The sequence below is a fragment of the Notamacropus eugenii genome, chromosome 6 (assembly GCF_028372415.1).
Source record: "Notamacropus eugenii isolate mMacEug1 chromosome 6, mMacEug1.pri_v2, whole genome shotgun sequence".
Lineage (NCBI taxonomy): Eukaryota > Metazoa > Chordata > Mammalia > Diprotodontia > Macropodidae > Notamacropus > Notamacropus eugenii.
In genome coordinates, this window is record NC_092877.1 from 152,680,338 (window position 1) to 152,692,509 (window position 12,172).

General features: G+C 37.3%; 1 protein-coding gene across 1 annotated transcript in view; it reads right to left on the reverse strand.

The window, feature by feature from the left end:
• The window catches only part of DCHS2 (dachsous cadherin-related 2), a 335,304-nt gene that overhangs the window by 53,841 nt on the left and 269,291 nt on the right, over positions 1–12,172 (reverse strand). The window contains exons 11-13 of the mRNA XM_072621307.1: positions 6,693–6,827; positions 6,144–6,353; positions 2,413–3,270 (exon numbers count right to left, since the gene is read on the reverse strand). Of these exons, the coding sequence (XP_072477408.1) occupies positions 2,413–3,270; positions 6,144–6,353; positions 6,693–6,827 (1,203 nt within the window). The remainder of the gene's footprint in view (positions 1–2,412; positions 3,271–6,143; positions 6,354–6,692; positions 6,828–12,172) is intronic.

Consider the following 12,172-nt stretch of genomic DNA (forward strand, 5'->3'; position numbering starts at 1 on the left):
TATCTTCCCGATATGACACTAACATAAAAATTTAAAAATATTCTTAATAGATATCACATACTGAATACTCATAATCCCCAGACTACATGAGATGAAAAGATTTCAAAGGACAGACACCTGGCAGAAGAAATTAAGCCATGTGGGAACATATCATCCTTTCTGCCACTAGAATTGTCAGAAAGATGGTTTCAGTGAATCAATAAAAAAATGGCTTTATATTCCGATGTTCTTTTTCTAATTTAGTTGTTTCAGTTATGTCTGATTCTTCATGACTCCATTTGGAGTTTTCTCAGCAAAGACACTAGAATGCTTTGCCATTTCCTTCTTCAGCTCATTTTACAGATGAGGAACTGAGGCAAACACAGTTAAGTGAGGCCTGAGTTGAACTTAGGAAAATGAGTCTTTCTGACTTCAGGCCCAGTGCTCTATCTACCACACCACCTAGCTGCCTTCTCAGTCTTCTTACTCAGTTACAAAAAAGCCAGTTATTGTATCTACCTGCACAAAAGTCTGTAGAACATTCAACTTAAAAGAATATTAAGATAGTCACTTGTTCTCATACTATGTCTATCTGAACCTCACCAAAAAAGATGAGAAAAATGCTTTCAGTGTATCTACAGATGAGGAGCTTGTATCCCAACCGTTCAATTACAAAAATCAATTATCATCTACTTGAGCAATAGCATATCAAATATGAAACATAAAGGCACAGGAATAGAATATTAATTTGTCTGAGGACAATTTCTACTTGAACCCCATCATATATAAAGATTAGAAGGATGAAAGAAACATTATCAATAATATTAAGGTAGGAACTGAACTCCTGGATGAGTTAAAACCAGGAAGAAGAGCTGGCTTCCAGTCTTACTTCTGCTACATGCTGGCTGTGGGACTCTGGACAAGTCTCTTGGTGCCCCAAATTTTGTGGAGTGACAAGATCTTGTACCATCATCCAAATCCTCATAAAGCTGCCACCACCAACTCCCCAGCGAGATTTCTTGTATAAGCATCTGCAGCTCTACGGGATAGGCTATATAGACACACCTTGTTTCTTTGTATGAGTAGCCCTTAACAGTGCCTGGCACATAGCACTTAATAATAAAAGCCTGTAGATTGCTTGCTCCATACACTAATAAGTAAAGAGAAAATCTTTAGTGAAAAAAAGCTATAAATTATTTAATTTCATATTTTCCTGATATATCATGCAGATTCATAAGGACAGAACAGGCAGAAACATCAATGTTACTAAGAGTACTTACAGTCACAGTCTATCTGTGCTTAGTACTTGGATCATGAGCCCTGAAAAGTATCAGCCTTCAATGATATCCAGGCACACAGTGAACTACTAGCCAGAAATTTATAGTTGCTTAAGTTTAATCAAAATATAAATACCAGTACAAAAGCAAGAATGTTCTCTCTAACTTTGTGGATAGCTCTGGGTAATATGCCATTTAGAAAAATCATGTTACCAGGAGACAGAGAGGACCGCAGGGAAAATATCAGGCAAAAACAAGAAAAATTGGGACATGAAAACTCAAAATTGGGTTTTACAGGCATATTCAATTCAACTCAATGAACATTTATGTGAAAGGCATTGTACTAGCTTTTAGAGCACAAGATCACCCTAAACAATGAAAGCTATGGAGCTGAATATAGCCAGTCAGGAAAGCTTGCTGAAAAAGTCTAGTCTCATCTTTAATATGAAGACATGATAGTAGAGTTTTGTTCATTCTGAAGTGGCAGGGTGGGGGATAGTGGCTGGGGTTCAGATATGTATTTCATTAGTGCAGGAACTCCTGGGGAGGAAGTACCCTTTTTTAACCAATAATGATCTCCAATTGTTTAGCAACTTCAAAGTCTTACAGTAGCTTGGGGAGGGGGGGAACTAAAAAATTAAGCCACTTACCCAGGGTCACATGCCAGTATGCGTCATAACATATACTAAAACTCACATCTTTTCTGACTCTGAGGAAGGCTGTCTATCAACATGGCAGTCTTAAAGCAGGGCAATGTATTTACAGCATTTTTGTGGAGAAAAAAATTGTTAGTGCCAGTACTTCGAGGGATATGCTGACTCCTGTGTTTCATGTTCTGAGAGTCATAGTTGGAAGTTAAAGGTGCCCTAGATTTGTGTAAACTTCTATAGCTAACTCAACATTTTATATTTCTATTTTTAATTTACTTCAAACTAGGTTTCTTTTTCTATATACATACATATATATATATATATGTATGTATTAAATGGCTGACATTTTGGTTCATGCTTTGCTAGATATAAACTTATGGATCAAGCCCCAGGATAAATGAAAGTAAGAACTTATCAATAAACCCATAAGATTGGTGCAACAAATGAATTTAAATAGCTTTTCAATAAATGCAGAGCACATAAAAACTACAGGACCAAATGCTCACCAGTTTCACTGTTCTCAGTTATAGTTGATGTATATAATTGCTGACTAAAGGAAAATCTTGTATCTTTTTCCTGCATGTGGATGACCAAAAGACCAGTGGTTGTCCTGGTAGGGATCCCCTGATCCACAGCTTTCACCTGCAGCCAAACAGGGAAGTGTTCTGAGGACAATTGTTTTTGAAGTCGAACCTCTCCTGAGTGTTCATCAACATGAAACAAAGACTGAGTCTCAACAAAACGAAAAACCACAGCTCCATTGATCCCCAAGTCTGAGTCATAGCTGACCAGCGTGGCAACGGTCTGGTTCACAGACATTTGTGAAGAGACAAAAATATCCAAAGGGTTCTGTCCAAAGACAGGGCTGTTGTCATTGACATCATCTACATTCACTGTCACATCAACTGTGGTTCTCCTTGGATTCTGGATACTACAGTCACTGGCCACCACCCTAAACGTATACTGGGATCTTGTCTCCCGGTCGAGGCCTTGGGCAAGTTTCAATGTGCCTGCCATTCTGTCAATGATGAAGATACCCAGAGCATCATTGGTTAGGAAGTACTCAACCTGCCCATTTAGGCCATTGTCTTCATCCACTGCAGAGAGCTCTAGGATCACTGATCCCACTTCAAGGTCTTCTTTCACAGAGACTTGGTACTGGGATGTAGGGAAGGTAGGGCTGTGGTCATTATCATCCAAGATGGTCACCTTTAACTCAGTTATGGAACTTCTCCTTGGGCTACCCAGGTCATAACATTCAATAATGAGGGTGAAATTGCTGATGTGCTCCCTGTCTAGGCTACAAGTTGTTGAGAGCTCTCCTGAAGTTTCATTAATGGTGAAATGCTGCTCAGTATCTCCTCCTATAAAAACAAAAGGAATGCAAAGGTGAAGGTCTACCAAATGACATATATCCCAAGGAAAAATGGCTTTCCTAGTATGCTGATCAAAATAAAAAGTAGTTATTAATAATTCACTTGCTTATGAAATTATTCTCATTTAATTAATTTTAAATGTCATAATCTAGTGCTTCAGTCCACTTTTTTTCCTTTTAAAATGAGAATCTGAGCAATGAAAAACAGGGATAGCATACACCTCAAATTAGAGAATCATTATTTTAACAATTATAGGAAATGTTTTGTTTCTAAATCATTAGGTAAGTGCAAAAAATAAACTTGCCTATTAATTACAAAAAGAGTGTTAATTGGCCTGCTGTACACATTTTGGCATGGTGGAGGCTGGGAAGAACTGTCAAGTCATAGGGCATAGAACACAAATTCAAGAGACATAGTGGAGATAGTGTGTTGGAGTGGCACTAACTAGAACAGTAGTAGATGGGTAGGGAAGAACTAAGGGAATATATGGGGAGGAAACACCTTATTTCAAACATAGGAGCAATCAGCTAATTTCTAGGTTAGTTGAGGATCCAGTGGAAATCCTTAATGTTCAGATTACTAGAAAAAAGTTTAAGAAATCTAGGTCAATGGGCAAGTTGACAGTTGTATCTGTTTTATTGTGCAACAGGAAATGACAAGCAGGTGGATTTCAGAAAAACCTGGAAAGACTTAACATGAACTGATGCAAAATGAAGTGAGCAGAACCAGGAGAACATTGTACATAATAACAGCAACATTTGTATGATGAATGACTTAGCTATTCACAGCAATGCAATGATTTAAGACAATTGCATAGATCTCATGAGGGAAAATGCTATTAACCTCCTGAGTCAGAATGCAGATCCAAGCACAGCACTTTCACTCTCTTTATTTTTTGCAATTTTTTTCTTTTGGTGTGTTTCTTCTTTTTCAGATTGCTTACCATCTTGTGGGGTGAGAGAAGGAGGGAGAAAATTTGGAACTAAAAATTTTTAATGAATATTGAAATGTATCTTTACATTTAATTAGAAATAATGAAATACTATAAAAAAGCAAGGATTATTTTTTTTTGGCTGATCTTTGCATCCCCAGCTCTTAAAGTAGTGTCTGGTACATAATAAACACTAAGTCAATAGTTGTTGACTGACAAAAAATGCATTTGTTGTTTAAAAGTCTTTCAAAATATGAATGACAAGAATTTTATAAGGTAGATAGAAGGGAAATATTTCTCAAGACCATCTCCCCTAACTGGTACCCTTAACTAGTACATCGCTGAGAGAAATAAGATACTTCCTGACCAAAGTAAGATGCAGGATGTCACAAAAGAGGTCATAAAATTAGAGTAGATAGTAAAGTAACCAGCCCCTTCACTTCACAGATGAGGATGTTAATTGACTTGCCCAGTCACACCAGTTAGTAAGTGGCTGAGCTAGAATTTGAGCTCAGGACCTTTTTTAATTCCAAATTCACCAATTCTTCTACCATACCAAGGACATAACAAATATCAATATTCCATTAGAGCTGTGGAGATTAGATTGTCTTGGCATATTACTAGGGTGACTGTGGAACAAAATAATAAAGTAGACAATTGGAACTTGGAGCTATCAGCAAATGCTGTAATTAAAAAGAACCAAAAGGAAGAATATTCAAATACAAGAGGGCAGAACTCCCAGCTCTATCCCCAACCAGCTATATGAGCTTCTCTGGATCTCAAGTGTTTCAGCTGGAAAATAAGGTGCCTAAACTACATTATCTCTAAGGTATCTGATGTCTCTAATATTGAATGAAAATCTACATAAGTCTATGAATATTTATTAGTTGGAGACTAAATTTTTTTTAAGGAAAGTGGGTGGTTTTTATTATGTAAAAACTTGGCTTGGTCACAGAATTTCTAGAAGGCAGGTAATTATCAATTATAGTTTCCTCTCCCACTAGTTATTCTCAAACCCAACTTTAGATTATGTCATTATTATGCCCTTATAAGACTTTTGTCCTACCCAAAAGGGGATCTTTGTCTACTACAAATAGCGTTTTCTAGATGCTAAATGATAGCTCTTTACCCCACATGTTTTGCTGGATAACTGAGAATGAGAGCTACAATGAAAAGAAACTGCATTCAGAAACCCACTCACTAACTGAAGCTAACTCCAGATTAATTCAATAAAAGACCCTTATCTTAGTCCCAAAGGTGGCACAATGAATAGTGCACTGGGCCTGGAATCAAGGGGATCTGAGTTCAATTATGGTTTCAAACACTTAATAGCTATTAAGTATGACTGGGTAAGTCACAACTTCTCTGGACTTCTGTTCTTTCAATCAAATGGGATAGTAATTATAAAAAACGCTTAGCAAAATGGCTGGCACAGAGTAGGTGATTCATAAATGTTATTCTCTTCCTTCCCAAGGGTTAAATTATTTTACAAGTAACAATTCCTTACAGCTATAGCAGGTGGGTAATGGTTGTGCAAGTCTGTGCAGAAAACCCGTGTAGCACATTGCTTGCCAATGCTAGGAATCCATACCTTCTGAGTTCCTCCATGAGGAAAATCTGAACCAATGAAACCCTAGTCACTCAAAATAACAGAACAAGGGAACACAGGGGAAAAAACTGGAAAATAATTATCCCATCAGTAATTTTTTTGAAGGCAGACTAGTTAAAAGTCCTGGAAAACTTGGAGACCAATTTCAAAGTTGGAAGGGAGAAAAATGCTAAAATCAAAACAACTAAAACTGGAATGTGATGGTGACCATGTTGTGACAAGTTTATACGGACATTATCCCACAGACTCCATAGAGCATCATGATAGGTCTGCAGGACTAAACTCATCTTGAACAATATTCTGTAGAAGTCTACCACTTACCAATTATGTGATACCGCACAGCTCCATTGTTGCCAATATCCATGTCCATAGCTAAAACGGTGTAGATGATCTCGGGCTCTTGGTTCTCTGGAACCTGGATTTCAGGGTTGAGGATAATAAACTTGGGAGCATGGTCATTTTCATCTTTCACACTGCAGAGAATAGTCACAGCACTTGACAATGAAGGGACTCCCTGGTCTTTCACCAGCACTGGCAGGAGACAGAGAAAAGGAAGTTTCGCATTAGCAAGCTGCAGGTTTTAACTGAGACCTACCCTGTTCCCTTAGCAAATTATTAGAGAAAAGAGAAATGAGAAACTAGGCAACCCTTATCAGATTTTACTGATAAAACTGTCTAAACTTGATTGTCCTTGTTACAACACCTGATGGTGAACCAAAGGGCATGATAGATATACTGAGTCATTCAACAACTGTCTTGAGAAGAAATAAGGTGACATACACAATAAGGTGGGAGTATGGGGCAAAAAACAAAACTATTGAATTAAACACCCATGCCTAACTGTATATTGCAAGAATTTGGACACATTACCTCTGAGGGTGAAGATCTCCTGAGTCTCTCTGTCAAGTGCAGCTGCTGTTACTACCTCTCCAGTGTTGGAATTGATCTTGAAAAGCCCAGATATGGCGGTTGGTATGATTTCAAATTGCAGTTGGGAGTTGATCCCTTAAGAAATAATTTTGTTTGGTTGGTTTCAGGAAGAAAAAGAAGGGAGAAAAGCATATACGTTATATCTTTGGAATTCATTAGTTTATTTTCCCATCCTTTTTCCCAAGATTATTTACTAGAAGATAGGTGCTGAAGAAAAAACAAACAATAATTTTAGGCAACTTTTAAATAAGGTGAGAAATTTGCTAGTGTGTATCTTGCCAAAGGAAAAACCTCATGGGATGAAATGATTGGCTTTTCAAAAGCCTCTTGAGATTTCCCCGCAGTGAATGTTTAAGATTTTTTCCCTCTCATAAAAAATGTCTTATGAGTTTGCACTCTACAGTGTATTCTTAATTACTCCATGGAACACCCCTGATTGTGATTTAATGAGACAATAGGAACCTTGCTGGGGGAGCCATGATTCTCCATGCTGTTCCTGAACTTGGGTGCATATACCCAATAATGGCACCCTGTGTCCTCTTAAGAATCAGGAGGTTCACACATGGCACTGTGTGTGTGTGTGTGTGTGTGTGTGTGCTCACAAGTGCCCATACACACAATATGCTTATCTTGTGTAGGGTAAGAAATCTGGTTCCACAGTCTTACCCATTACTGATCCTAAATAATTTTTCCCATATTTTTTGGTGGTTTCAGTACTCCCCTGAGAGGAGTATAACGTCATTTCCATCACTGGTTATAGAGTAAGATCATTCACACCATTAACTTTAATGAATTTAATCCTACATTATACACAAAGGGTAGTAGGCATTCATCTCATACCATAGCATGAGTTTTATTTGCAGCTCGCACACGTTCCATTCAGTCACTTTTCTGTGTTCCCCTCTTAACAAACAATCAGCCTTTAAGTGTGACCCAAAACTCATGCCATGCACCTGGAACTGATGTTAGACCTTAATCAAAGGCTGGAAGAACTTGGGGGGAGGGGAAAGGGTGGACCTTCCCAATAAAATTTTAATTGCAAACCTCCACCTCATCTGCAGTAAATCATCTTTATTCAATATATCACATTCTAAAATAAAGCTTGAACCCACTATAGTCAAACATATAGAACAAGTGTCTTGGAGTTAGAAAGTATGAGTTCTATTCCTAGGGTTTTTTTTATTTCATAGGTTCAGATTTTAAAGAAAACACAGAAATCATATACACACAGACACATAGATATATGTATATATCTATATACGCATATACACATATACATAATATAATAGGTGCTGTTATATCTTAGAGAGACTTGATGAATAATAAAATAAGTAATAATAGTGGATTACATTCCTAAAACAATTTGTGTTAAAGTTGCATATCTCATTTGATTTTCAAAAAAAGCATGAGAAGTAAGCAACATAAAAATAATAAGAAGCAGTGTAATGTAGAAGAGAAGGAGCTGTTTCTTTAGAGTCAGAAGACCTGTGTTCAAGTCTCATTCTGATATTTACTTAATTATATTTCCCTGAATAAGTCACTTAGGATCATAGGCATAGAACTGAAAGGGTCCTTGGGCTTCATCTAAGCCCCTTATTTTGTAGACGAAATCACTAAGCTACAGAGAGGCTAAAGGTAATCCCATGGGTAATTAGAAGGAAATGTCAGTCAGTCAAAAGCATTTATTAAGCACTTACTAGCTGTGCTAGGCACTGGGAATACACATATAAAAATGAAAAACAATGTTTATCCTCAACAATTTTTCAAATTAATGGGAGAAGACAAAACCCTAAAGGAAGCTGAAAAGAAAGGGAGTGGAGGGCATACCCCATGTGATGGCGTGTACCCAATTCATGATGGAGAGGTCCAAAGCAATTCAGCTGGGCAGGAAATAAGGAGATGGCTGATCTGGGAACCCTTCTTAAAATGCAGATTTGGTGAGATGCACTTTGCTCTGCCCTACAATCATATGCGAATTATTGGTTTCATTATTCCCATTTTAAAGATGAGAAAAATAAGGCTCAATTGAATGACTTGCTCAACATACATAATTAGGTGGAGGAGAATATACTCAAACTGGATTTTCTGACTCTGAGACCACTTTACCATAGGATATCACCAGTTGTGTTGGCTTTTGTTCTGTCACTGGACTTTGATGACTCTGGAAGACAGAACCAAAGCTGACGACTATGCAAATCTGCTTTACTTGAATCCAATTCATACACACAAATCAAGACATCACCCATTGATGTCATTGGTCATATTCAGAAATGAAAGACAAACAATAACCTTGGGGTATCACAAAGTACTCTGATTATCTCAAAAGAAATATAGCATGGATGTACAAAGTGAGATCAGTGGTACAAATTCTGGTAACATCTTCCATCTCTTATACTGGTGCTGCTGCTGGCAATAACAGGAGTAGTATTGGGAGCTGACGCTGAGATAGCACATCATGCTTTACAAAATGCTTCACATAAATGACCCCACTTATTCCCCACAAGAATTCTGCAAGGCAGATACTCTGGACAAACCAGAGCTGAAAGAGACTGTGATGAATGCACAATTTCATTGTTACTGACAAAGCTGAGGCTTAAACATAGGTTTCTTCTGACTCCAAGACTCTTGTTCATTTCCTTGAAATTTTCAAGAAATAATTTAACCATATATAAGGTACAACTAGAGTTCCTAAGGGAAAAAATGTTTTCCATTTCACCATTTGACATTATTAGCGCTTTTGGGGGTGGAGGGGAAAGAAAAGGCAGTGTGAGAGTTCAAGACTTGTTAATTCATTAGTATAAGAAATTCTTCACCATTGCAGATACTGTCTTTTGTGTTTATATCACCTTAATTTCTCACTATACCTCTACACACACACTCACACACCCTAGAGTAATCCCCTACAACACAGAATCAAAAAAAGAGGAAAAAACAGCTCATCAGAACTAACAAATTCAGCCAAACTAATATAAACCAAGTCTGGCATTATATGCATAGCAGTTTTTAATAGACTCAGATACTCATTCTTTCCTATTCTGTTTTTATCTCCACTTTACTATAATGTGTTTACCCTAGAAGAGCCTTTTGTAAATAGCAAGGGACAGAAAATAATTTCTAAGATGTTAACTTAAAAAATACATAAGAAAGAACAAATTTCACATTCTCATCAACACTTGTGACCTCTCCTCTTTCAGGATTTCCAAGTCAGTTACCCTTCTCTTTTCTCAAACCATACACACATTACAAAGCCATAAAATATATCTATCAACCATCCTCTCTCCTCATTAATCTATTCTCTCTATGTTTTTGTGACATTTTTCTCTTTGTCCTCCTGCTTGTCTGAATGCCACTTCTTAGTCTCCTTGACTGGTTCATCATCCTCGTCATATCTAATAATGTATGGATGTACCCCAATACTCTATCCTATGCTATTTTCCTCCACATTGTTTTACTTGGGTGATCTATTCAGTTCCCATAGGTCCAATTATCATTCCTAATGTAAATGTTTCCCACTTCCATCTATGCATACATCATTTATCTAACTATTGATCTCTACCTATCTATCTGTCTACCTATCCATTTTCATCCTGAAGGCTGGTATTGCCAAATTCCTCTGAACGTCTCAAACTCAACATATAAAAAACTGAACTCATTCTCTTTCCCACCCATCCACCTACCTCAAACCTAACCCTCTTCCAAACTTACCCATTACTGTCTAGGGCAACATTATCATTCTAGTTACTCAGGATTGCTGCTTTGGTGTTACACTTACCTCTTACTTTCATTTGCTCCACATATCCAGTTAGTTGCCAAGTCTTGTCATTTCTATCTCTATAATCCCTTTTGGACATATCCCATCCAGTACTCTAACAAAATCATCACTTTTGCTCAGGCCCTTATTACTTGGAGCTTGGAATATTGCAACTAGCTAGTCTCCTTGCCTTGAACCTCTCCTCACTTTGATTCATCCTTCAAACAACTACCAACATAATTTCCCTAAAGTGCAAGTCTGACCATGTCATTGGCCTACTCTGCAAACTCCAGGAATTATCTCTATATTATTATCTCTATAATCAAATATAAAATTCTCTGTATGACATTTAAAGATCTTCACAATTTTAGCTTTCTTATTTTTTCCAGAATTCTTACACATTATTCCTCTTCAGGCACCACACCAGGTCTTGTCGCTGTTCCCTCCCCACCCCTGCCCCACCAAAGACGCTCTATTACCTGTACTCATACCTACATATCAGCTATCTCCCATGCTCGGAATGCACCAACCTCTACTCCCCTAGGAATCCTGTACACAAAGTCTTTCCTGATCCCAACGCTCTTAGTGTTCTTACTCCTCAACCTTGTGTTCCTGTTGTATATATTCTTTTAGAAGCTTAAATTTGAACATTTTGCTTCTCCCTCTAGAATGTCAGGTTACTGAAGTCAGGGACAGTTTTATTCATTTTTTTATCTTAGTACCTAGAACAATACCTGAATTATAGTTGGTGCTTAATCAATTGATCAATTGACTGTGATCTGAATTGATGAAGAAATCCAATTTAAGAAATCTGTAAACAACTCCCTTGATGAGGACTTTTCAACTGAACATTGTTATTCCGTTTTAGCAAAGGTCTTTTTTTTTTAAGTTTCCTAGCTAGTCTTTTTAGGCTCACTTGGTGTTTTTTGTTTGTTTGTTTTTATCATTAACTCTACCATGTTAAAAAAAAAATCTCTTTTCTGTTGTGAAGGCACGTTATCAAATAGAATTTGAAGCCCTAATGGCCTTTCTCCCATTCCCACCCCTTCACTGCTATCTTCTCCTTTTAAAAGGAGAAGATAGCACATGTTCTTCATAGACCAGTCCTCTCTCACCCTCCTTTGAGGGGCCAGAGTTGTCTTCTAAGCTCCCACTGCTTTTTCCTAGGACCATAAAAATAGTAGCCATTAGAAGGACCACACATCCTGTTAGTGGGAGCCCTGTGTAATTAGTGCCTGGGAACCTGGCACTAGAAATGATTTGATCAGTGTGGGATTAAATTTCTAACTTCCAAAATACCTCACATGTTCCCTTTCTTTTTTTTTTTGCTCTTTATTTTTATTCCCTTGTTTCTTCAAATTATTCCTTCCTTCCCAATGCAAATATCTAGAATTGTCACTGGTACTGAGTGTCATCAACAGCCTCACCCTCCTATCATTTTGATTCATTATTCCTTCTTCCATGTCAATGCATGTATAAAAATGTTGCATTCCAGCAATTTTATGGAAAGTCATATTTTTATATGATCTTGGAGAAACAGTCATAATTTGTACAACCAATAGATTAATTTGATCAAACTTGTTATTAACTGTCCTTACTACCTCAGTACATTGGTTCTGCAGTGAAAGAATCTGGGTTAAAATCCTGCCTTTGGTGCTTATTTCTTGTG